The sequence below is a fragment of the Vicugna pacos genome, chromosome 12, assembly GCF_048564905.1.
Source record: "Vicugna pacos chromosome 12, VicPac4, whole genome shotgun sequence".
Classification (NCBI taxonomy): domain Eukaryota; kingdom Metazoa; phylum Chordata; class Mammalia; order Artiodactyla; family Camelidae; genus Vicugna; species Vicugna pacos.
Genome location: NC_132998.1, coordinates 30,171,871 through 30,198,228, shown reverse-complemented (window position 1 = coordinate 30,198,228; position 26,358 = coordinate 30,171,871). Strand labels below are relative to the sequence as shown.

Genomic DNA, 26,358 nt, shown 5'->3' with positions numbered 1-26,358 from the left:
CTTTTAAAGAGATATAGTACTTTTGCTTCCACCTCATTAACCAAAGTTTAGTCACATGGCCACACTAAGATGCTAGCAAGGATAGGGAATATAGTCTTTATTCTGGGTAGTAACATGCCAGAAGAAAAAAGAAAGCTCTGATACAAAGGAAGAAGGGGAAAATGGATATTGGCTGGCGATTTGTTGTCTTTGCCTCATTGAGGTGTCATGGAAACCTTTGCCCTGTTCTAACTTTGTTGAAACACATGCACATGTGTAAATGCATACCCACACATGTACACTCATACTATGATAAGGATACTTGTGAGTGAAGACAGTTTTTTTTATTCTTCCCTAGTTATATTTTATTTGCTTTCTTGTAGAGATGATTTTTAACTACTTTTCACAAAGTTAATTTAGAGAGCTTAATAAAACATAAGTATTAGGTTGTAGAAACAACAAATAAGAGCTGATAAGCCAGTGAGTGTATAATCTGCCTGAGGTTTTTGCTTTCATTTTATATTTTGCCTCTAAGTCCTCTAATAAGTCTCTTTATTTAAGTGAATCAACTTACAGTGTGATGTATATAAGGGCCTAAATTTGAAGGAATTCTGTCTCCAAATATCAATGTCTCCTCTGCATAACATCAGGAATGAAGTGGGAGCTGCTGAGATGGTAGTATATGAAGTAGATTTTCTGCATTTAAACCTTAGAATACTAACAACTTGATCTCTGATACTTACGATAGTCAAAGGAAATTTCCAATGAGGAAAAAGTGAGCCAGAAAATATCCCTAGATGGATTTTGATTTCTCAAAAATGCACTAAGTATAACCCTAATTTATGCTAAAAAAATCTTTAAAGATGCATATCAGATGGTTCTAAACATTTCTGAGTTTCAGGGTCCTGAAATTTCATTATCCTGATAAAGATTTTTTATTTCTAATTTGTTGTAGCCTAAATAAGGCAAGAATTATGAGAAATCAAGATAAAGATAACACAGGGAAGTTCTGGGAACATGATAATTTTAACAATGCCCCTTTCCCCTTTATTTCCTACTTTTCTAAGTGCTCTCCTGAGAATGTGGATGCAGGGGCCATGGACATCTGGGGGCATAGAAGGCCTTGGATTCTAACTGGAGTCTAAGTGGGGAGAATTAGTGTGAAGATTGCTTTCTCATGAACTGAGTGATTATCTGGAGGACAAATCAGAGACCTGGGCTAAGGAGCAGAAATGGTAGATCCTAAGAAGAGCTTAGCAGTCCCTAGGGGACTTTCTGGGGAAGGTCAACAACTGCCTTGTGAGTGTGTGAGGGCTTCCTGACTCTCAGGAAGCCAGGAAGCAGCTGAATTGATGGTGTTACTGTTGGTGAGGCTTGAAAGACCACAAGAAGACTTTTCCTCAGCCTAAGCAGGTGACTGGCTGCTTGTTTCTTTCTCCACTGCTTCTCCATAAGGAGTGGAGACTATTTTATCTTCTATTACTTGTGGAACTATCATCACTTAATGTACCTCAGCAGTTGACTCAGCCCCAAGGAGCCAATGAAGAGAAGCAACAACAACCTAAGGAGTCCCAATAGCCAGAGAAAGATGAGTCAGCTGAGAACACACATGCCCAACAAAGTAGAGCTGCTAGAGGGGAATGATAACAACTGAAATCCATAAAAATAGGAAGTACTCAAGGATTTTTAAGGATACACCTACAAAAGACTTTCTAGGTCTGAAAGAAGAAAGAAAAAATTTCCCAATGTAACGGATGAATTCGAACTCAAATTAGTATCCTGAAAGTCACGTACAATAAATATTTAAAGCATAGAAAAAAAAAAAGGAAATAATGAAGGAAAAGTTAAGAAACTTGGAGGTTACATCTAGATCTAGAGGATTTGACATATGAATGATAGGAGTCCCAGAAGGAGAAAAAAGAATAGATGCTAAAGAGGCCATGATTAAATAAATATGTTACAACTACATTTGTTATAATAAATATTTTCCTGAGTCTCCTGGTTAAGAGTGTTTATGAAGTTTCATGCTGAATTGGTGAGAAAAGACATACCTAGACATATCCTGGTAAAATTCCTGAACTCTTAAGGATGAAGATAAAATTAATTTCCTGCAGAAAGAACAAGTTATTTAAAAAGAACAAAACATTAAATAGCATGTCCTGAAAGAAGAGGACAGGGACCTAAGAATCTCATCCTCAACCAAGATATCATCTATCAGCCAAATTAAAGCATTTGTGAGGATATGGAAAAATTTACAGAATGTCCTCCTCATACCTCTTGTGAAGCATTTACCTTTCCAAAGACAATAATAATTGAACAGATAAACTCAAACAGATACCTATCTAGGGGAAGATGGTAGTGTGCACTAAAACTTGGAGAGTATATGTATAATTAAAATGATAAGGATGGACTGGGAATATGTGTGCTAAATGGAAGGCTTATACTAAGGGAGATTCTGATACTAGTTTAGAATCAGAACTGCTAAACTTTGTAGTTTGTTAGGGGTAAGTAGCAGGCGTTATCACTTTTAAATAAGAATAGAGAAATATGAGTCTGATTGAAAACAGGGAAAGTGAAGGTAACCACTAGTGGAACATAGTGGGAAAAATACAGTACATCTTCCAAATTAATAAGAGGATAAAAATACAATGAATAGCAACTTGTCAAATCAGTAAAGGTACAAATCTAAAATTAATAGTATATCACAGCAAATGTATTGCGATTTTTATGCTTACCTCAGAAAATTTTATGCTATATTAAATAAGGTGCTTGTCCAATTTTTAGGTCTGGGAACCTCCTTACACTCTTAAAAATTATCTAGGACTAGAAGGAGATTTTGTTCATGTGAGTTATATCTATTGATATTTGCCATATTAAATAAAATTGAGAAATGTGTATGTTTATCACTTATTAAAATATTGACAAAAACGTATTACATTTTAATAGAAATAACAAAGAATAACTTAATTTTCTAAAAATAAAAAAATTATGAGAATAGTGACATTATTTTATATTTTTACAAATGCCTTTAGTGTCATATGTGATAGAAAATAGCTGGATTCTCATGTATGCTTTTGTTTGATATGTTGTTTTGACTGAAGTATATCAAGAAAATTCGGATCACATTGATATATAGTTGGAAAAGGGAGGACTTCCCAGATTCCCTAAATGGGTCTTAAGGACCTCAGGAGTCCTTGGACCATACTTGGAGACCCACTGAACTGATCTAGAATAATGCATTTTACATATAATTAAATACGAAAATGGCTTTTAACCTGAAGGTAATATTCTCTCATTTTAAAAAATAACATTTGTGTTTATGGAAAAATAAATCTTTGCTTTTAACATCTCTTCTGAAAACATAAGAACTGCAAATGTGAGGACTACCTTTATTCAAAATTTGTTGAATAGTGAATTCTTTTTTTGGTGATCTTGAATTTTGAGATTGAAAAATTATATATGTTATGAACAACAAAATCCTAGGCTTTCTAATTTTGCTTTCTTTTCCTCTCATGATTAACTCTTTATGAGTACTAGCTTATCACATCAATAGAATTGTGGCAAACACTATTTCTTTTTAAGAAGTACATACTGATGAGTTACTTCAGTTGTAACTTTGCATTATCTCTTGGGCTGTTAATTCAGTTTGTATCTTTTTCTTAGATTCACTTATCAGGATGGTGTATGTGTGTGCATATGCGTGTGTGTGTGTTTATACATACCTATATGATCTTAGGTCCCTTAAAATACATGAAATAATATGGAAATGTTGAGTAGTATGGTAGACTGAAAGCAAATATCTCTATAAATTATTTTTTCATGTAATCTCATTTTATTTGAAATATTATGCCACTTAGAAATAGATTTACATATATATATATGCCAAAATGAAGCATTTATTGTGGACATTAGGTAAGACTTCTTTAATTTTCTTCCATAAAAATAAAAGGCTCAGATGAAATTTCCAACATTATCTCTTAACTCTAAATGTGTAAAACTGAATTCATGTGTACTAGAAAGAGATTGATAGGAAGTTTAATTCTATGTGTATTATGCACTGCTGACAGAGGTCATGTAATACGCTGTACACTGGAACGTCAGAGACACTAACTAAAGCTAAGTGTGAAATACTTTTTACAGTTGGCATAATATTTTGTTATCCTATATTACTTACAGAGTCAACTACGGGATTTTCTGTGTGGCAGACAATATGCAGTAGATGATGAAACTGATTTCTGTGTACCAACATCACCAATGAGTAAACACAACCAGGATAATGAAAAGGTATGGATAAATTATGAGTAAATTAAAACAGGATATGATCCCTTCAAATCACTATGAATTGATTGTACATTACAGTTGCTGTTTTTTTTTTCTCTTTTTAAAAGTTTTTAATTTGTTTAAATAAAACTATGTTTACAAGGAGTAATACATTGAAAACTGGCAGGCACATGATAATAATCAGTTTATTCATGGTTTTGGCCGTGGTAACAGGCGCTGTGCAAAAATAGGTTATCATTCCAGATATCAGAAAAGTACTTGAAGGTACAGGTTTTCTATTTGGTAAACTTCACAGTTAGCATTTTAAATGGTTGATTTTTAGAAAGATACGTACAACAGAAAAATCTGTTCTGCACTCTGGAGTAGAATAACTAATGCATCTCAAGTTCTAATAACAGGATTTGTTGTGCAAACAAACCACAAGAAAAGTAGTACAGATTTATTCTAATATAATTTACCTTCTGCTGAACATTATGCTAGGTACCTAATTAGTTGTAATAATCCTTCACTAATCATGGAAGTTGTGTTTATGAAAGTTTCTTAATAAAATTACCATTGACAAGATGAAAGTTTAAGATTATTAGAAAAAGGATATCTAAAAATGTGGTGTATAAAAGATCTAGAATATGCTAACTTCCAAATCCAAATGCTCCAATAAGTTACCACGCTTGATGAATCACCCTCATTTTTCAGAAAATGTTGCTAAGGCAGATTCTCCCATAAGTCCCATGCTATGCAGGTAGCACTTTTAAAAATATATTTTATCACTGCCCCCAAATAAATAGCTATCTACCTACTTCCTAGGCTTAGTAATGTGCCTTATATCTTCTATATATTAGAAAAATCTAATATTTTCTCTGTCCTATTTGGTACTCCACTTGATCTCAGCCACAAGGCCTAGAAGTGATTTTTGTCCTATTTGAAAGTTAAGTTGCTGACATCATGACGTTTAATCCCTAAGATTCTTCAGCGTATCATTTCCTCAGAGTAAGGGCATAACTGCAATGTCATTATATTATATATAAGAATACTTAAGTATTCCCTAGTATCATTCGCTATCTTCCCTATTCAGAACTCTCTATTTGTCCCCATAATGGGTTTTGTGTCTCTTTAGATTCTTTTAATCTAGAAGTATTCCCCACAAGTCTTTTTTTTTTTCCCTTCTTGTCATCTGATGAGTTCCTACTGGTATTATTTAACTTGTTCCTCTTATTTACGATAAAATGAAAGTTACATCTAAAAGCTTGTTTAGATTGAGGTTTAACATTTCCTAACAAATACTTCAAACTGATGCTGACTGTTTAATTTTGTGTCACATCAGAAGACACAAACCCAAGTTCTCCTCAATTGCTGGGTCTGTCCAGTATAAAGATGTAGTTTTCCTTTTGCTGTCAGAAGAGATCTGTGATACTCTGACACTGTTAATACCCTGTTTTCCAACCTTTCACCAAATGGTTTTAAGCATGCATTGATGATCCTTGTCTGAGTCAGTTTTTCTTTAGAGTTTGCAGAATGGTGAGTCTTTTAACTGTCATGTCTTTACATGTTCCTTCTCAGTAAAGAAGAGCTATATCTTATCAACTGGTATGAAGTACAGTTCTCTAAAAATGGTAGGGTCACTAGTTAATTCTTTCTCTTTAATTACCAGTTTAGTAGTTGGTGTAATAGTTACTTGTACTATAGGAAGCAAATTAGATAATTTTATTCTATTTTTCTTTTTCATGTGTGTATATGTTACTGTGTACTTATGGATTTTTATTTATTCAAAGTTTTAAAATCAATTAGTCATTAATCTTTGATGCTAAAATATAGGGGTCCCCTTCAAGCTGGCTTCTGTGTTTTTTTTATATGCCCTATTAGACTTTTGAGCACGTCCCTCTTTTCTGATACAAGAAAATATTCTAAGCCCACCTTCAATTGTTTCCTGCCCAGGCATAGTTTTTTTGTAGTGATTTGTAACTATTTTCTCCTGCTAGAAATTAATTTTTTTGCATTCACTCCCCTTGTTTTTTCATCCTACCTTGACAAAATGTTTACCAAATTGTTTTTTCTCAGTGGTGCTTAAAGGAGTACATTCATACATCAAGATCACTTATAAATCACTTCTCTTCGATCTGTCTTCTAGGCTCTACAAGGAGGAAACAATTGTTATTGTGCCTTTTATTTAAGAAGAATGAACCAATTTGTACACGTAAAATGGCCTAAGCTTTTAGAGTCTTATAGATATAAAATACTATCTTAAAGGGATATCCATGAAAGAAGATTATAGTATATAGAAACTGAAGGGTCTTCATTGTAAGCTTATAGTTTTCTCATTTGAAAAACAATGAGTTTCTTTGCATTAATCCTCTACTATTTATCTTTTGCCTTCTTGGATTATATTTTCTAAGAGAATTTTATCTACCATTTAACTGATGGGTTAAATTTTATGAGGACTATTAAAGTAACAGCCATCCTGTCAACCATTTTTCGATTACTTTCAGACTTCTAATTTTTCTTTTTACAAAGCGTTTTTGGAAGGCGGTATATTTCTATTAAAACTCCAGAGTGACTTTTGGGGCAGCAGTCTTGCAAAGATATATTTTTATCACCAAATGTGCTTATTAATGCCACACCAGTTCCTCAAGTAGATGAATGGAATGAATTGGAGAAATGATATTTTTGTTTCCTTATTTTTAAAATTTTACTTCATTTAATTTTCCCTAAGGTACTAAAGTACTGCTTTAGAAATTCTAAGGTAATGAAGGGAAAATAGAATAAAGGCCCTGAAAGAAAATAATCAGTTAAATAAAAAATTCTACAGATATATTAGTTCTAATCCAACTTTTTTTGATTCATTATAGCTAAGAATTTATGTGTTGACCAAGAAAGCAAAAAAATACCTGTATAAATCGTTAATCTTCTCAATATAGAAAAACTGACTTTCTTCAAATTGAGATGGTATATCTGCATTTCAGTAATAATTAACTTGAAATTATCAGAAAGCGTAAATAAAATTGTTTTATGTCTGAACAAACATTGCAAATAGTTTGTGGTATGGATAGAATCAGTTTATTAAACAAATAAACAGAACACTATCTTTATTTTTGGTATCTTGGTAAAAGCTTCAATTTTGTGGATTTTTCAATTTAGGCCCTTGCTTCTGGACATCATAACTATATTTATGTGGAATGCTTTTCCAGAGAGCCTCTTTAAAACCCACTTGCAAATACAAGAGCAGGGAAACCATAACTGCCATATTATCTGACCATAATGATAGGGATAGATTTCCAATTGTAGCCATGAGTTAAAAGAAACACTCTAACTGTGAGGACTCCAAGATGTTTTTCCCTGATGTTTGCCTAGCATCGCAGATCAGAAGAACAGAATTTGCTAGCCTTAAAGAGCAAGTTGTAGATATGGGAGTTTAAGTCCAGATTTTGTACTTAATAAGGATTAGACATACACATATTGATAAATTCTCATTATTTTTGAACAGCAGAAATACAGTGAAAACAGAGATTGCATGAGATTAAATATAGAAAGAGTAAAGAAGTTTCTGATTCCATTGTGAATGTCACTTTTCTCTGCTTTGATTTTTGGCAAATTGTGTTACCCTTCCCGAATTTCAAAGGGATAAAGAAGAAATTCCTATGTTTTTAGACAGACTGTTGCACTGTGAAGTTAAAATGGAAATCTTTGTATTATAGATTCATTAAGTATTGTGATTTACTGTGAAAGTAAAGATAAAAAGACACTTGAAATATGAGCAGAAAACTGTGTTATACCTTATTTTATAAGATTTAGGACAAATCTTAAAGATAATTTTAATTTAGTTGTACCCTAGTACTTCTGTTTTTAAGGCAATATGATAAAAATATATAAGTACTTATTTGGTCCCAGATAAGTTTTTATCAGTAGTTTCAATTTTGAAATATCTAAAAGGGCATATATTAATTTTTCTTTTGTTTGTCATTGAATGAAAACTGATTGAGAACCTGTTAATAAAAATGTATTGATTACCTGCTATAATGCCAGTCATTCTTTTAGGCTCTAAGGATACATCATTTGCTCTCACAGAACACATAAAATAGTAGAAAGATTAAGAAAATAAACAAAGTATCAGAAAGTATTAAGACTTGTGCAGAGAATTATAACTGGCAGATATGCAGTTATAACAGGGTGATAAGAAAGGGAATATGTGAATTGCTCCTGCCAAGAAAAAGTTGATACTTGCCATTTGGTTCTATATGAATGAAATCACGAGCCACTGCAGTCACTGACCTTCAACACACCCTCCATGGAGTTCAGGGTGGAGATCAGAAATGAGGCACTCTGTTCTCTGGGAAAAACTGGCAGAACAGGCCTTCACAGAGTTAGATATTTTCAAGAGATTTTATGAGCGCAGTTTCTTGTATCTTCTCATATCTCGGAAAGCACTAAAAACATTAACGGAGACATCTACTCCTCGTGACTAGCAGCAACCTTCTGCCAAAATGTGTGCCGGAGTGCACATATCCTGCTTTACTAAAATCACATGTAATACTGACCTCCCACCCTACCTCTTCGAAGCAGTGCCTCAGAGCTATCTGAGAGGCTTTCTTCCCAGCTATAGTTTTTATTTTGCCCCAAATAACACTTAACTCACAACTCTCACATTGTGCATTTTTTTCAGTTGACACTACTTTATTTTGGAAAATCAGAGAGCCTCCCTGCAAAGGTCACATTTACTCTCTTTAATATATAAGAAAAAAAGTTTCATAGTTAATATTTAAACTCTTTCTTTTAATAAATTTTACTTAAATTGTATTTTGAGTCTGTATTTAAGGTAACATTTTCCTGTCCATTGAGGTTTTTTAAATTGACCCTGACTGCCTCCCATATTTCAAGAATTTTTTTTCCACATGAAATTAAAGTAATCCAAAAGCATGTTGTCTTTGAAAGTTCTCTTAAGATGTATGAAAACTCAAGACTTCCTTAATAATTTGGACTGTATCTTTTACATTATTTTCTAAGAGACATCTTCCAACTATTATGATAGGTTGTTATTTGTTCATAGAGTATCATAGGTGGCAACTTGGTTTCATGAGCAAGGATATGTTAATTGTTTAACTCCAACTTTTGTTTTATGTGGCAATTCTATGCTCCCAAAGAGCTGAGTAAGATATTGAATAGTCATAAATATTTTTACTGCATATAAAAAAGAGATGATCTTTGTATTTAGAACATCTTCAATAAAGAAAATAATATTTTATTATACAGGTGCGGTTACTAGCAAAGAAAATTATCTACTCGTATTTAAACCTGCTGGTGAATTCAAAGAATGACTTGGCTCTGGCTCATATTCTCAATATTCCTGATAGAGGACTTGGAAGAGAAGCCTTCACTGCTTTGAAACATGCTGCTCGAGAGAAACAGATGTCTATCTTTTTGGTATGGACATGTTACATTTTTAAGACTTTTTAAAAACTCTTTGAACAGTAGAGCCATGTACCCTAATATAGAATTCTTGTAACTGTGATAAAACAACAAACCCTAAATTGCAAATATGTGTTCTACCTCTATATTTGAGAACCCGTAGTACTTTTATTTTTTACCATATCCTTCAAAGTTGATAAGGGAGAACGTCTCTAAAGTGGTGTTTTCCAACATATGTTCTGTAGAGTGCTAGCCCTGTTAAATTCTCCTTGAATAAATATTTCCAGAGGCAAAAGTTCCTCTTTGAATAAACGTTTCCAAAAGTTCCTCTTTGAGTAAATGTTTCCAAGGGCAAAAAGTTAGAAATTGTATATACCCTTATTGGATATACGTAATACATGTTTATATGTCAAAAACTCTGAGAAGTCCTGCCATAAAGAAATCTGCTTAAGTTAACCTTGTTATTTAATCTTTTGTTTCCTAAGTTATTTAACCATGAAACTTTCCCCAGATTATTGAAATTTTATATAGATTTTTTTCTTTCTTAGGATATACTTTGAAAAATACAGCTTTAGAACATTTTATCTTTGATGGAGATAGTCTTGTGTATAAGCGTATTTTTATCACTGTAAAGACAAGGTGTTTTGAACTACACGTGATCAAATAATTCTAAGATGTGAAAGCTACATGGAGAGGGGTGTATAGCTCAGTGGTAGAGCACATGCTTAGCATGTAGGAGGCCCTGGGTTCAATCCCCAGTACCTCTATTAAAAAAGAAAGAAACCTAATGACCTCCCTCCCCACACCTCACTCCAAAAAAAGAGAAAGCTACATGGGAAAAGCTACATGGGACTTAGTAATTATCTAGTCTAAATCTTTATTTTACAAATAAAGAAGCTAAGGTTTGGAAAAGTTGAATTAATTGCCCAACCTTAAATAAATCAACATGATTGACACTGAAAAATCCCTTTGTTCAATGTAACAATTCCAATAGCCAATAGTCAATCTATGTTGAAGAATATATTTACCAACTAATTCTTTATAGACAGTGATATACTCTTATGAACATATTCTTATGCCCTTAATTTGTCCGTAAGTTGGCTCCTCAGTCTCCACCTGCATTGCCATCACCCTTGCTGGCATAAATTCTCCATGGCACCTGTTTTTTTGATTATTTACTTCTGAATGAAAGTATGGTATGAGTCTAAAAAGTGCTTCACTTTACCTGTGTACCTAGAAATATGTAAATGTACCTAGCTTCATAAAATATGTAGTTTTAACTTGTTAAATCATTAAACATGACTAAATTATTTGTTTTAATTCACAGGTGGCCACATCATTTATTAGAACATTAGAGCTTGGAGGGAAAGGATATGCACCATCACCATCTGATCCTTTAAGGACACATATAAAAGGATTGTCTCATTTTATTAATTTCATTGACAAATTAGATGAAATTCTTGGAGAAATACCAAATCCAAGGTAATGACTTTTCATAAATTACAAATGTGTGTTACTAATCTGTCTTTAAAACTTCACAGAAATAGAGGTAGATTTGCATATAAGAGTTATTGAAATGACCAAGCATCTAACTAGGGAGAAGAAACCTAACTAGGGAGACCTAACTAGGGAGAAGAAACAGACATCTATGTGAATAAATTATGAAAACATGACCTCCCCCAACTAAATTTCTGCCTATCTGTGATCCTAAAATTTTTGCCAAGGTCAAATGGCATGTTTAGATTAAATTTGGCTAGAGAAGAGGGATTACCATTCATCTTTTTTCCGGAAGAAATAGGTTTTTGAGGATAGGAAATGACTGAATAATTTTTTTAAACTTTCAATTTAGCAATAAAGGAAACCCATATCAAGAATGAGTAAGGAAATTGATAAAAATGTGATGAATTCTATATTCTGTTTTCTGCTAGTTTTTTTTTTCATATTCTTACGTGTAAATCTTTGATTCATCTGGAATTCCTTTTTAAATGATATTGAAAATACGAGGTTTTTTTAAAATGTGATAGATTCTCATTTATAATATAAGTATATTGGTTGGTGAGTTATTTTTAGATTAGTTTGTGGGGCGCAAAAGTGGGTTGTTTATGCTAGCCAAACATGGTAGATTACTGTCAATTTGGCTGGTATGCCATAGGATAGTACTAATAAAAATAGTTGGCATTTATCAAACACTTACTACATGTCCGACATTATACTAAGCTCTATATGGGGATTATATTTGATCATTACAACAACCTTACATTATATGTGCTAGATAGATAACCCAGTTTAGGGAGGAAGAAACTGAAGCATTGGGACTAAGTAACTTACCTTAGTCACATTGATATTTAAGTAACAGAGTTGAGATCTGAATTCAGTTCTGACCCTGGGACCCATTCTCTTAGTCACTATATGTTATTCTATAAAACTTCTTTCCACTTTGAGATTCCAGGAAGAATTTTTTTCAGGATTTTATTCTGAATTGTTTCCATCTATCTTCAAATATAGATATAGATTAAAACAAAGTGAATTTGAAAGGGGGTTTGAATATGACTTATAGTCAGTATCAGTGACTTCTTATGAACTTCCAAATAATATATTACCTGGCCATATCTTCTGAGATAGCAGATAATTAATTTTTAAAAATATTTTATTTTTAGCAAAGCAGTCTAGGTATATTTTGTTAAAGTCAAATAGTACTACACACTTATAGTAAAAACTCAAATGAGTTAACTTTTAATTTTTTTGTATTTGTTTCTATATCTTAAAAGAAATTTTTATGTAGCTAAATTTTTATGCAGCTAAATTTCATTTTTATTGCAGTATAGTTGATGTACAATATTGTGTTAGTTTCAGGTGTACAGCATAGTGGTTCTGTGTTTTTGCACATATTTCGTTATAGTTTATTATAAGATATTGGGTATAACTCCCTGTGCTATACAGTAAATCCTTGTTGCTTATCTATTTTACATATAGTAGTTTGTATCTGTTAACCCCATACCCCTAACTTGTCCCTTCCCTGTTTTTGGTAACCATAAGTTTTCTGTATCTGAATCTGTTTCTGTTTTGTATATACATTCATTTGTATTATTTTTTCGATTCCACATATAAGTGATATCATAGTATTTGTCTTTCTCTTTCTAACTTACTTCACTAACCATAATATTCTCTATGTCCATCCACATTGCTGCAAATGGCATTATTACATTTTTATGCCTGAGTAATATTCCATTATATTATTATATTCCATTATTTTATATATATGTAGAGCTCACATCTTAATCCAATCATCTGTTGTTGGGTAGATTGTTCCCATGTCTTGGCTGTTTTAAACAATGCTGCTATAAACAATGGAGCATACCTGTCTTTTCAAATTAGTGTTTTTATTTTTCCAAATGGATACCCAAGAGTGGAATTTTTGAGTCAAATGGTATTTCTATTTTTAGTTTTTAAAGGAACCTCCATACTGTTTTCCATAGTGACTGCACCAATTTACATTTCCACCAACAGTGTACAAGAATTCCCTTTTTTTCCTATCTTCTCCAACATTTGTTATTTGTGGTATTTTTGACGATAGCCATTCTGACAGATGTGAGGTGATGTCTCATTGTGGTTTTGATTCGCATTTCTCTAATTATTAGTGATATGGAGCATCTTTTTTTTTTAACTGATGTATCATTGATTTACAATGTTATGTTTCTGGTGTACTGCAGAGTTATTCAGTTATATGTATGTATACATATATATATTCTTTTTCAGATTCTTTTCCATTAAAGTTTATTATAAGATATTAAATATAGTTCCCTGTGCTATATAGTAGGACCTTGTTGTTTAGTTATATTATATACTGTGATTAGACTTTCTTTCTTGTACAACACTTTGTTTTTTTCTAGAGTTATTGATTATCTACTTTTTTCTTTTGCTTTGCTTCCTATATATTTATCATCAATTCTTTATCAAAGTTGTCAACAAAACTATACAATTTCTTGTTTTTATTAGGTCATCTGTCAGTTCTGGTTTTTTGCCTTTGAAGGCATTCCTTCTGGAGAGTTGTCTATCTTCCACATTCAATCTGTACTTTTGCCTACTATGCCTGTTTCAGAATGGCAACCATGAAGCTTCTGTACCTTGTGAATTTTCTTTGCCTCTGCCTTGTTTCCTCGATGTCATGATTCCATTTTTAGTTGGTTAAACCCCTTATATTGCTCAAGTAGTTTTCTGAGAAAAAGTAAATGGTAGGTAAACATCTTTATTCTCACATTTGATTGTATATGATCTTATGTCATGTTTCATTTATCTAAGATTATTTACTTTCTAAGATTATTTTTATCTGCTTATTGGATGGTCTTTGTTTCATCTAATTTGAGTATTTTTCTTTTTGTTTTTGCCCTTTGTCATGTTAGAGGTGTTCCTAAAATGTATGGTGATTCTGGCTATTCCTTAGTATTTAACAATGAGGCCCTATAAAGCTGATTCGCAGCTCTGTACAATGGACTTCATTATACTGCGGTAGCCAGTTGGTGCTTTTGTTGGGGATTCTCCAAATGTGAGTAACTACAGGTCTTTTCTTTGGGACTTGCCCAACAATTTCCACAGAGGCATCCTTTAGTCTCTTTCTGAAAACTGTAAGTCTGGCTAGCAGTATTCTGGGATTTGAGGACGGTAAGTTGATGCTGAGTCTCGCCATTCAACATGTAGGCTTTTACTCAGTCCCTCTGTTTTTAGTCCCTGGTGCCTCTAGGTCTGGGGCCTCTCTGGCTTAGTTTCTTCAGAGTAATCCTGCTTTCCATGCTGAGGTGAGAGAAGTGCACTAGCCTGACTGCTAAGAATAAGAGAGGAGATGTAGAGGTCTCTGTGTTTTTTATATAGACTGTCAACCACCTTTCTTATTTGCAACCCCACCTTCACCTTCTAGCCTACAGGATTGCCTTCAATTTCTGAGAGTTTCTGAGGTTGCTTCTTATTGGTGTTTCTTTTAGCATTTGCTTAGGTTATAGCTTTCTCTGTTCTGGGTAGTCAGTTTATCACTTGCCCATCTGCTTTTTATCTTTCTGTACTTTCATGATATGTCCCTGCTCTCATTAGCTATTGTCGCCCCTCCCATTCTCTTTTTCTTTATGATTTTAAACCCTTGCCTTTTTATCATTTTAGTGGGGCTTTACGAGGGAGCAGATATAAATGCATGTATTCAGTCCAATGTAATTTGTTGTAATGATACTTCTTTTTGGAGGAATTTCTGGTTAATCTAAGTTGTCAGCCAGGTAGAAGTGTATTTGTACGTACACTTCTGTATTACAGGACAGACATACATTTTAGAGGCATCCAGGGTGAGAAAATAGACTTCAGTTCTTCAACTTAGCAGCCAGTTGCTTTGAATATCCTATTTGATCGTAATGAGTAATTACTCTATTTTCTAGGGAAGATACTGAAGAAGTGGGAGTTTAAATAGTGGGCTGTGCAAGCGGGTGTCTAAATAGTCCATCTGAGCAGTCTTTATGAGCAGTTTTACATATATTAAGTATATATTCATTTCATGATTTTAAAAAGGAAAGTTATTAAAAACTAAAAAGATATATCCTACTTATGCAATAACAGAAGGATGTACAGAGGAAAGGACAATTGACCTAGTTTATGAGAGCCAAGGATAAGAGTGTCAGGAGTGTTCACCTGGATGGTTGTCAGAGTTGAGCTTAATCTTGAAGGATGAACTTGAAGGAATTACCCAGACATGGAGAATGGAGGTGAAATGAAGGAGAAGGGAGGATATTTCCAATAGTGATATAATGTGGGTAACCTATTGGGACAACGTTTCATTGGTTATTTGTTTTGTTATATAATTTCAATTTCTACTAGTCCTTTAGCCTCAGTCTATAAAGATTATAAGAAAAAACAGCAAATCATCTTCTCTGTTTTTGTCAGTTCCTTCTTCCTTTTATAGTTGAAATTCTTGAAAAAATGCTGTCTTTTATTCTACTTCCCAATTTGTAATTATTTAATATCAATTTCTCATGAGGCTGTTAACTCTGTGAGGGCTTTCTTGGTATTCTTCACTAATATTGCCTAGCCCTAGCACAGCTTCTGGCCCAGAGTAGGCACTCAGTATTTACTTCTTTGTCTGTATTTAACGACTTACATTCATTCAATTTTCCACTCCACTGAAGCTATACTGCCAAAGATCAATTTATGATCTTCTAGTTGGCAGTAGTCTCTGGTCTCTTTTGAGTCCTCAGATTTGATCATTTTCTCTCTTAGAAGTCTTTTCCCCATAACTTATTATTCCCTACTCTGAGTACCCTGAAATCTCCCTCATTTTCTTATTTTCCATCTACCTCTCTGACAGCATATATGCAAATTCTAAATCCTTATTTCGGCGAAATTCAAACCCTTTCCTGAATTTTAAAAATATATCTTTAACTACCTATAAGTTGTTACCTCAAAGGAAACTCAAACTTAGCATCTCCCAAACTAAATCTTCATCTTTCCCTGCTTATCCTCCTAAAGCACCCAGCTTGATGAAGCCATTCTCCCTCCAACCACCCAAGCAGAAATGTGGAACATATCTTAAACTCCTTTTCCCCCCTTTCTCTGTCCCTTCAGTCACCAAGATCCATCGGTTCTTCTTACTCAACATTTTTTATATTCTTCTCATCTCTATTCCTACAGCTACTACCTTTTTCAATTCTTTATAGAAAAATCTGTTTTCAGACTTTGATCCTTTCTTGCATAGAGCTTTTTACTTATCTCTGAGTTATTCATTTTGCCTCCAATCTTGAATTGCCCCATCTTGTTGTCCTCACTGCTGCCAGTGGTCTTTCTAAAACAGCAGATGTTACTTCCAATAATGAAAACTCTTCAATGATTCCATATTAGGTACAGGATAAAACTCCAGAAACCTCAGTATGACGTACAAATTCTGTACTCTCTACCTCCTGCTTGTATCTCAGTGTGGCCTCTGTCTCTCTCAACATTAAAACTCAGAAATAAAAATGTATGTAACTTCTGGAGCTAAGTGTAAGCTTGTACTGCTTGTCTTATAAAAGGGTGGTAGGGAATCACTAATCTTTGAGTCCAGGGAAGGATAGGGGATAGACAGACAGAGAAGGAATTAAAATCATACCTCCCCACTGCCAGCTTTTCATCATGCCATCTTAGCTATTATTTGGCTGCATTTCTACACTTTACCAGTAGGTGCCACTATAAAATACTATACTTTCACCTGAAAAACATCTTAAATTAGAGGTTTCAGAATACATAAATTAGCTCCTTGTTCAGACGTTTAAAACCCTGTATTTCCAGTTTACTACACAACTTTTTAGTGCACATCTGACTTATATTTATTGAGCTAAATATTACACATTTATAGAATGTTAAATCTGGTTGAAATTATCCAGTCCAGAATTCTAATGCTACATTTTTCTCATAAAAAATTTCAGAAGTGTTTTCAATGTATTTCTTGTAGCACCTTTAGTTACATTTAATTTTTAAAGATGTAATTTATTTTAGCAAATAGTTATCAAATTCTTAAAGATGGTAGGGAAAAGCCAAATTGTTCTATATAGTAAAGATAGTCAATGATTACATTAAAATATTACCAATTATTTACATTATTGCTTATTATTCTTTCAGTCATTATGTTTTGATACAGGCTTGGGGATTTAATTGTGTTTCTCCTCACTAGCTTCATTTTTCTTTTTCTGCCCTAGGGCTTTAATGTGATGCATTTAGTAGTTAGGAGCGTCAGTTTACCTCTTTCTCACATAAATTCTTCTATTAATGTTTATCCAGAGTAGTCATAATGTATCTTCTGGGATGCTTTCCTGAATACCCTCTTCTTCCCTACCTCCCCACTTAAATTCCCTCTGTGTCATTAGTATTTCGTTCAGTGTCATTTGTATATCACAAGTGATCAATTGTGACCTCTTGAAAAGAAACACTTTATTCATTTTGTATTTCTAGTGCCTAGCACAAATGTCTTGGCATCATTCAGGTTAAAAATTCAGGAGTTTCTAGGCTCTAGAGGCAAGAATTTGAATTATGCCACTTTGTTGCCGAGCAGATATTTGAAGAGCTGATGGTTGGCTCTTATAGTGAATGTATAGCGATAGACTAGTCATATAGCACTGGTATTTGCCATATTTTGTTAAAGGTCAAAATGCTAAGCTTGGCAAGCATCTGAAAGATAAATCTTATAAATTTTTCCTAAATAGAATTCATTCAGGGGATTATATCTTTAAAATTTAGGATATTTGTTTTTGTAGAAGGAATGAGAAGAGAGTGCAAAGATGACTTTTACCTAATGTTATTGAAAGCTTTCTTTTTCTTTTTTTCTTTTTTTTTTTCTTTTTTTGGTTCTTGTAACTGACATTATGACGCTTTTTCATATTTGATTATCCTTTTGACTCTTTTCCAAAACTCTTCCATTAGAGATTACTTCCCAGAAAAAGCACATAGTGTTAACTATGTTTTCCTTTTGGCTACATTTCATCCAATTACTTTCTGTACTTTTAATTGAAAATTAAGAAAAAAAAACCAGTTGGAAAAGGGAGTGCCTATTTACATAAAATAATTCTTAGGGTCTGTTCAGATTTCTGGTCACAGATGTATGGCAGAATAGATCCCTTAATTGACCCTTCCATTGAAAATAATTAATATTGGTGGATAACATATTTTTAAAATACTTCTTAAATGCATTAATGAGGAGGTGAATATAATGAAAATACAGGCCAAAAAGTAGGGGAAGGAAGAAAGCCAGAGAGAGAAGTCAAGAAGGGAAGCTTTTGTTTTGAGAGTACTTGCTAAATTTGGTGATTTGAAGGGTCTATTCTTATAGCCACTAAAGTCTGAAGGGGCAGGGGACAAAGGCCAGAGACTGCCCAAGGTGAGGTGTCTGTTGGGACAACATAGTCACCCTACAGTGCTACTATCCTTTCAGTGTAAAATGAACTGAGAATAAGGGCTTTAACCTGATAAAGGGTTTCTATGAAAACCTACTTAGTGGTAAAATGTTTTAATCATTTAAGATTTTAGAACTAGACAAGAGTTTCTGCTCTTATTTCTTTTCAGCGTAATATTGGATGTCCAGTTCAGTGTAGTAAGGCAAGAAAAATAAATAGGAGATGTAACAATTAGGAAGGAAGAAATAAAACTCTGTTTGATAATAATATGATTATATGTGTAGAAAACTCCAAGAATCTAAAGGCGAATTATTAAAATTGATGGTAGGGTTTAACAGTGTTGCTGGTCACAGATCAATTGGGGAAAAAAAGCAATTTTGTCTACACTGTAACCAAATAGAAAATGTTTTTCAAAAAGCTTCAGAAATATAAAATGCATGGGACAAATCCAATAAAAGCCATACTAGCTTCTTCCCCTTTGGAAGGTTCAGAGTCATTGTGAATCTCTTTCCCACTCAGGGCTTTGTATCCTGATCACAGTGCTATTAGAGATTTTTGTCCTCAGGAAAATCCCATTCATCCTCCTTGCTTACCACTCAGAGCTTCCAACTTTCCGCTCCAACTTTTGTTTGTCACTTTTTAGGGGAGAGATCGGGTGGTACTTAGAGATTTCCCCCATTCCTGCCAAGCTCAGTGGAATGTTTCCCCAGAGTAACTTAGTCTGCCATAGTGTCAGTTGAAAGTCTGTAAGTGCTTTTTTATATTGCAAGCAATAATAATATGAATAATAGTAAAGTATAAATCTTTTGTCTAATAAGTAAAAACTTCTGATTGTCGCATGTGATGGTGGTCCTTTATTCAACAAACATATCAATTATTTCTTCTGTGTGTCAAGTATAAACTGTTACTATGAAGACTAGTGAAATATGGTTCCTTTCTCTAGGAACTAATTTTTTCATGAAATGTTTCTCAAGCTCATCTAGTCATAAGAATCACCTGTGGAACATTTAAAACGAATATAACCATTCAGTACCCTTCTCTGGAGATTGTGATTCAGTGGAACGGGATCTGGAGTTGATATTTTAAGCAAATGCTGAATATGACTCTGATGATCAGGCAAATTTGGAAGATACTGGTCAATTGCACAATCACACATTGTCTCTCTGCAGTTTTCGTCTAACTTTCCTTCACTATTTGGACAAGTTATGTAAATGTGAACAGTCATATTTCCAGTGTTATTAGGGAACCTGGCTTCTTCTCTAAAACATGAAGCCTGGCAATAAGGCAGTGAGGATGAAAACTTCATAATTTCCTTTATGCTACTATAAAAGTCACAGAGAGGTTAAATAGCATAATCAAGATAGAAAGTGGGGGAGCTGTGATGTGTGCGCAGGCAGTCTGACTCCACAGCCTGACCACACCACTTCCTTAGGTACTATGCAGCCTTTCCAGGGATACCTCTAGGGATGGCGATCTCCTGATTTCGAAAAGGAGCCCTCTTTTATTGTTAGACAGCTCTAATATCTTCCTTGGATCAAAATCCTCCTTTCTATTTATTTCTTACATTGGTTTTAGGTCAGCCTTCTAGAGCAGGAACTGCAACCCAAATTCATTCAGGTTCAGACTTAGTACAAAGAAAGAATTGATTTCAAGTTTTTATTAAAATACTTGTCTGTTGGCCATAGTTTGTCCAGTCTCTGGTTTGCTTTAGGTCAGTATTAAATAGTTGAGTTTCCTTTTCATATAATAACCCTTCTCATATTAGAATGCAATATCATGTATTTCAGGTCAGTCTCCTTCCTCATCACCTCCTTCCTAGCCCACTGTATGTTCTTGAACAAGCTATTTAAACTTTTTGAGACTCAATTTTCTTATATATAATTTAAGGGTGATAGTACTTATTGAATTGGTTTTAAGATTAAGTTATGTAGGGTTTTAGGTATCCAGTGAAAGGTAGTTGTTTGTGTTATTTTGTACCTAAAGGTGTATATTTTAAGTATATTGCATGTATATAACTGCATCTGAATCTTTTATCATATATCATGTATAACTGAATTATTTGCCTTTAGCTTTCAAATTAAGGAAGACGTAACTTACCTTATTGAAATAACTGGCTTTTATTTATTTATTTTTTAACACCTTTATTGTATTATGATTAATAACTTGCTTTTAGAAAAACTTTTTAATTTTGTTTCAAATGGTTCTCATCCTTTTCTTAGGTGTATTACTATTTGATTTAGAAGATCAAAGCCATATTCTTTGAAAAGTGTTGATTAACTCTGAGAATTATATTTTCAAGCTTATAAACATTGTCATTTCTAATACTATTATAAAAGTGATCTTATTTCTATTTTCAGCATTGCAGGGGGTCGAATACTCTCAGTGATAAAGATGCAGCTGATTAAAGGTCAGAACAGCAGGGATCCTTTTTATAAGGCAGTAGAGGAAGTTGCTCAAGATTTGGATTTGAGGATTAAACATATTACCAATTCTCAACAAGGAGATGTAGCTGTTAGTACCACTGACAGCAGTCCTGCACGGGTAATGAGTTTTTTATTTTTCATTATCCTTCTATACAAAACATTGTCTCTTCTATTTGCTGTAGAAATAGTTTACTATTGCTACTTAAGTCAGAAGAGTGTATTTCCTTTTTTATAAGATGTTGTTGAAAATTAAAGTTTTTAATAGGATTATATAGGATTATGTTCACCTTGGGTAAATCATAACATTTTGGGGCCAAATTGTCTGTGTTTGTTAAAGTAGGGCATTCGATAATCTTCATTATCCCTTGTAGCACTAGAAATTTATAATTCTTGATGGATATTAGGGAATTTTGTCATGTTTTTCAATAATTATTCTTATAAAACAATTATTTTCCCATTTACTCAGATATGAGATGAGAACCTAGTTATGACCCAATTACTAGGCACTTCATAGAACAGCAACAGAAATGGTTTCTATTCAGCAGTTTATTTTTCTTTAATAGGATTTTTCTATTTACATGAGCTCTTATTTTCTACCTCTATTGCTAGTCTACTGCAAACGTTAGCAATTTCTCCTCTACTTAGAAATCTTCCAACTATATATTTGAGAAAATTTACCTTTTTTTTTACATAGATAGTCAAACATTATACTATGTTATAAATATAGTATTCTAGATAAAATTGACTACCATGTTTTTAGTTCTAGAACAGAATTTTGGAGTATGTGTTTTAATAGTCCATTTATCACAATTTAATTATTTGGGTAACAAAAATCCCCTTTTCATTAGGTGTAATTGTGATAGTGTATGAGGGAAGACTTGTTTAATTTTTATTATTCATTTATTTATCCACAGCCCTTGGGAACCATTTTAAGCTATTTTCTATAACAATGCATGTTTTTATTTTAATTTGAAGGCAGGACATGGGAAGATTCTGGGTTGTTGCCCCAAGTATTTCATGTATGTTAACACTTCCTATGACTACTTTAGCTCAGATGACAACCAAGTTTTACTATAAGTATAAATAAGGAACCATCACAACAAAGACAATTAAGATCACCAATCTCTCCCATTTCCTATCACAGGAAATAAAGATGCAGACACCGGGTTCTTAATTTTACATTTTCAACCAAATCAGAAATGTTTGAAAAATATGATGCAATAATTCTCAATGAAGTTAGTATTAAACAGTATAGACTTCTTTGGTACTAATGAAAAATATATGTTAAGCACCAGATTGTGATATGCAATTTGTTAAAATTCCAGTGTAGCCTGAGTCAGTGAAGTAGAGAAAGGAGACCAAGACCATGTTGATGAAAGCTGAGGAAAGTGGTACAACTATAACAGATATCCCAGAAAGGGCAACTCTGATATTTAAGCACAATGTCCAACAACCCTATGGGTTAAGTGATATCATTACCCCTTTTTTACCAGTGATTTAACTGTAGCACAGTGAGGTTAAGCAACTTTCCCAGAGTTACACAGCACACACAACTGGTAAGTCGGTATCAAACCTAGCCAGAAATGCCTTCAGAGTTTGTGCTTATGTGTATCTATATGTAATTTTATATTATCATATAATATAATGACACCATGCTCTCTCTTATTCCTGTGTTTCTCCTCTGTGAAGCTATCATTGATCCCAGGGTAATTTGATGATGACCTTTGGTGTGCTCCCACTGCATAATGTATACATTCTCTTAGAAATAGCACTCAACACTCTATAGTGCAATTACTGGTTACTTAAGTATTTTATCAAAGAGATGATGGGTTCCTTGAGGCATTGGCTTTTACCTTTGTACCCTTAGCTTCAAACACAGTGCCTGACTTAGTATGTACTTGTGAATAATTAATGAATGAATGCCAACTAGTTTTTTTGTTTTTTGTTTTTTTTACATTTTTTATTGAGTTATAGTCATTTTACAATGTTGTATCAAATTCCAGCATAGAGCACAATTTTTCAGTTATACATGAACATACATATATTCATTGTCACATTTTTTTTTTCGCTGTGAGATACCACAGAATCTTGTATACATTTCCCTGTGCTATACAGTATAATTTTGTTGATCTATTCTACATTTTGAAATCCCAATCTGTCCCTTCCCACCCCCACCTACTAGTTTTTTGTCTTAGCATTTGAGTAGATCTTTACAGCCCTCTGTGGAGTTGGTATTCAGATCATCAGAACCCTGCTTCTGGTATAAGAGAGAAAAAATACTCAGAGAGGTAAATTCATGGTGCTGAAGTCACATAGACTGTAGCTAAATTTTCTGACTTAAAGCCTAATGTTATTTTGACCAGAACCTAATGTCTGCTTTTGATGGTGCTATTTTCTGTATTCTTTTGTGCTTCTGAAAGTTCATGAGATTGATTTTAGGATGACTTGAGGGAGAAATACTCATGTGCCACTTCTTATGGCTGATTTTTTTATAATTTAATAGAGAAGGAAGGAGAACCAATAGCACATGAAATGGAAAAGAGTGGCTTCTTGACCCAGCTTGGGTGATTATTCATTTACTTGAAATTATTTTTTGTTCTAGCCAAAATCTCATGCCATAAACCATGGCACTGCATACTGTGGCAGAGATACTGTGAAAACTTTATTAGTTCTGTTGGATGAAGAAGCAGCCAGTGCTCCTACCAAAAACAAAGCAGAGCTTTTATATGATGATGAAAATACAATTCATCATAATGGAACTTCTATTCTTACACTTTTTAGGTAAGAAATGTGAAAGATATATGTATGTGAAAGTTATCTGCACTCTAAAAAGGAAATTTTTGAAAAAACACCTCATTGGTTATAAAAGAAATACATGCTATGGTAGGAAACTTGGAGATTATATGAAGAGAAAAAACAAAGTTAGTTAAAGGGAAATTGAACATTTGAATGTGAGAGAGTTATGTATAAAAAGACAGTATTTTGTGAGTGTAACACTGGTTTTTTGTTTGTTTGTTTTTGTTTTTTTTTGTTCTTGTGTTTTTGCCTTGGAAATATATTTATTTGCTTAAATACTTGTATCAAGAACTTTGCTAAATGCTTTCCTTCATAACAGTCTCTTTTAGTAGTATCCCCATTTCCTATGTGAAAAATTAAATACCTGAGAGAAATTAAGTAATCTGTTAGCAAGTAGCAAAGATGTCTTTCTCCAGAGCCTAAGGTCTCTGCTCCAAGGATTGTGCTGTTCTGCCTGAGAATAGCAGAGAGCATGTATGCTAAACTTACAGTGAAATTATTGTTGGTATTCTGTGCAAGTTATTGATACTATCCAGTTTTAACAACAATTGGTGATACATTTAGTTAATAAACATTCATTTATAGAACAGTTAAAAATTTTAAATTGTATTTAGTACATTGTGGAGGGTTTTTTACAAAATCATTCTGTTTGATCTTTTCTATTTTCTGCTTGAGCTACTTTTTAGAGATCTGATTTTAGTCTAAAATTGTTCATATCCTTCCATCATTTCTTTATGCACTCTCTCCCCTGTGCCTCACCATCTTTTTTCTTCTCTTTAAAGAGAAACTTTATAATGCGTTATCATTCAGTATTGTCCTCTAATTCCTTTATAATGAAAGTTTATTTTATCAATGATTTATTTATACCCTGTGTTGGAATCCCAGAAATACTATAAAGAAAATGAACCTTCGTATTTTCCTCCTTTTACCTTCTGTTCAACAAAGTTTTCTTTAGGTAGAAATATAAATGATATAAATTTTCTCTCAGATTGAATTGTTGTTTTTTTTCAAGAAAGTTATTTTGTCTTTATAGGATTTTCTAAACAAAATTAATTCCCACATCCATTTTAAAGAGGTATTTTTTCTGTATTCAATCATGTGGCCAAACATATTTCAATTGTTTATATTTACCTTAACATTGTGCAGACAAGTACTAGTGCATGGTAAAGTAAATTTTTAATGGTCTGCATTGAAATGATAAAATTAAGGACAATGTAGTGTATGAATGTAAGTCACTGTAGGGTTATAAACTAGTCATTCTTAGAATAGACTATCCTTTATTCTTATCCTGGTCTTTTGAGTTGAAGGGATTATGACTCTGGCTCTATTAAGCCAAAAAGGAATTTATTGAGGAATCCAGGTTTGTCTGACTTCAAAGCACCAGTGTCTCCTTCTCTATTATACCTTCTCTGACCCTCCTATTTCTAAACTATGTTTTTCTCTTTCGAATTCCCCTGCTATGGCACCTGTCCTTTTTTATTTTGAATTTTAGTTATGTAGATATCATATTTCCCTTACTTAGATAAAGATGCCTCAATTTAAGGGCCAATGAATGAATGAACTTTCTATCCTTCACAATATCTTATAGAATGCCTTATATATAGTAGAAGCTCAATATTTAGTGACTGAACTAATTAATTAAGCAAATTATTAATATTTAGAACTTTTAGGATAGGAATACTGACACTCTTACATAGTATTATAAATAACTAGCTTCAGTTGTTTAGAATATTTTTTATTTTATAACTGCTTTTGGTTAGGGGAGAGACAAAAGCTACTTTGGTTTATAAATTTTTGCTTTTTTTGCGCATAGATCTCCCACACAAGTGAATAATTCATCGGTGAAACCCCTAAGAGAACGCATCCATAAGTCAATGCAAGAGAAAAAAATTAAGGTACAATTTAATGTACTGTTATGAAAATGATAAAAATTGTTTTACTTTTAGAAGAAATAAATATATAAAGCTGAGCTGGATATTATAAATATACATTGTGCATGGAACAATAGGAATTAAATGGAAAATAAGTTATGGCAGTTGACATACAGAAACTTTCCTTTTAATACAATATTGGCTGATCTTTCTCTGGCTTGTTCAATCCCCTGGACCTAAAAGAAGAAAAAGAATAAGCACCTGCTGTGGTTAGTATTCAGTAAATATCTGTTCAGTGAATAAGGGGGGAAATAAATAAGGCATGATTTTCTCATTTACATTTCTAATATCTTAAATTGAATCTTGAGAGACTATGTAATTTCAACTTTGTTCCTGTCTGAAGATATAATGGCAGAATATTGATTGTACATTGAGATAAGAACCTTTCACATTTTTTATTGACTAGAGCTATTTATATTTTCATTTGGTTTGAACTGAGTATTCCAGTCCTCAGTTGAAACTTTTGTGCCTGTAAGTAGTCAGTAACATGTTTATCAAGCATTTAAAATTTTCTTGGTCTTATTTTTCAAAATGACGCTTGATCAGAGGGAGAGTATAGCTTGAAGTGGTAGAGCACACGCTTAGCATGCACAAGGTCATGGGTTCAATCCCCAGTACCTCCATTAAAAAAAAAGTAAATATGTAAGTAAAGATAATTAC

General features: G+C 33.1%; 1 protein-coding gene across 2 annotated transcripts in view; it reads left to right on the top strand.

The window, feature by feature from the left end:
* Nucleotides 1–26,358, top strand: part of PARPBP (PARP1 binding protein) — a 54,209-nt gene that overhangs the window by 13,801 nt on the left and 14,050 nt on the right. Inside the window, exons 4-10 of one of the 2 annotated variants that reach the window (XM_072973108.1) lie at nt 2,764–2,823; nt 4,156–4,263; nt 9,502–9,672; nt 10,985–11,139; nt 20,906–21,089; nt 23,574–23,752; nt 25,581–25,662. In XM_072973108.1, the coding sequence (XP_072829209.1) occupies nt 2,764–2,823; nt 4,156–4,263; nt 9,502–9,672; nt 10,985–11,139; nt 20,906–21,089; nt 23,574–23,752; nt 25,581–25,662 (939 nt within the window). The remainder of the gene's footprint in view (nt 1–2,763; nt 2,824–4,155; nt 4,264–9,501; nt 9,673–10,984; nt 11,140–20,905; nt 21,090–23,573; nt 23,753–25,580; nt 25,663–26,358) is intronic. The other variant, XM_072973110.1, reaches the window with a different exon arrangement.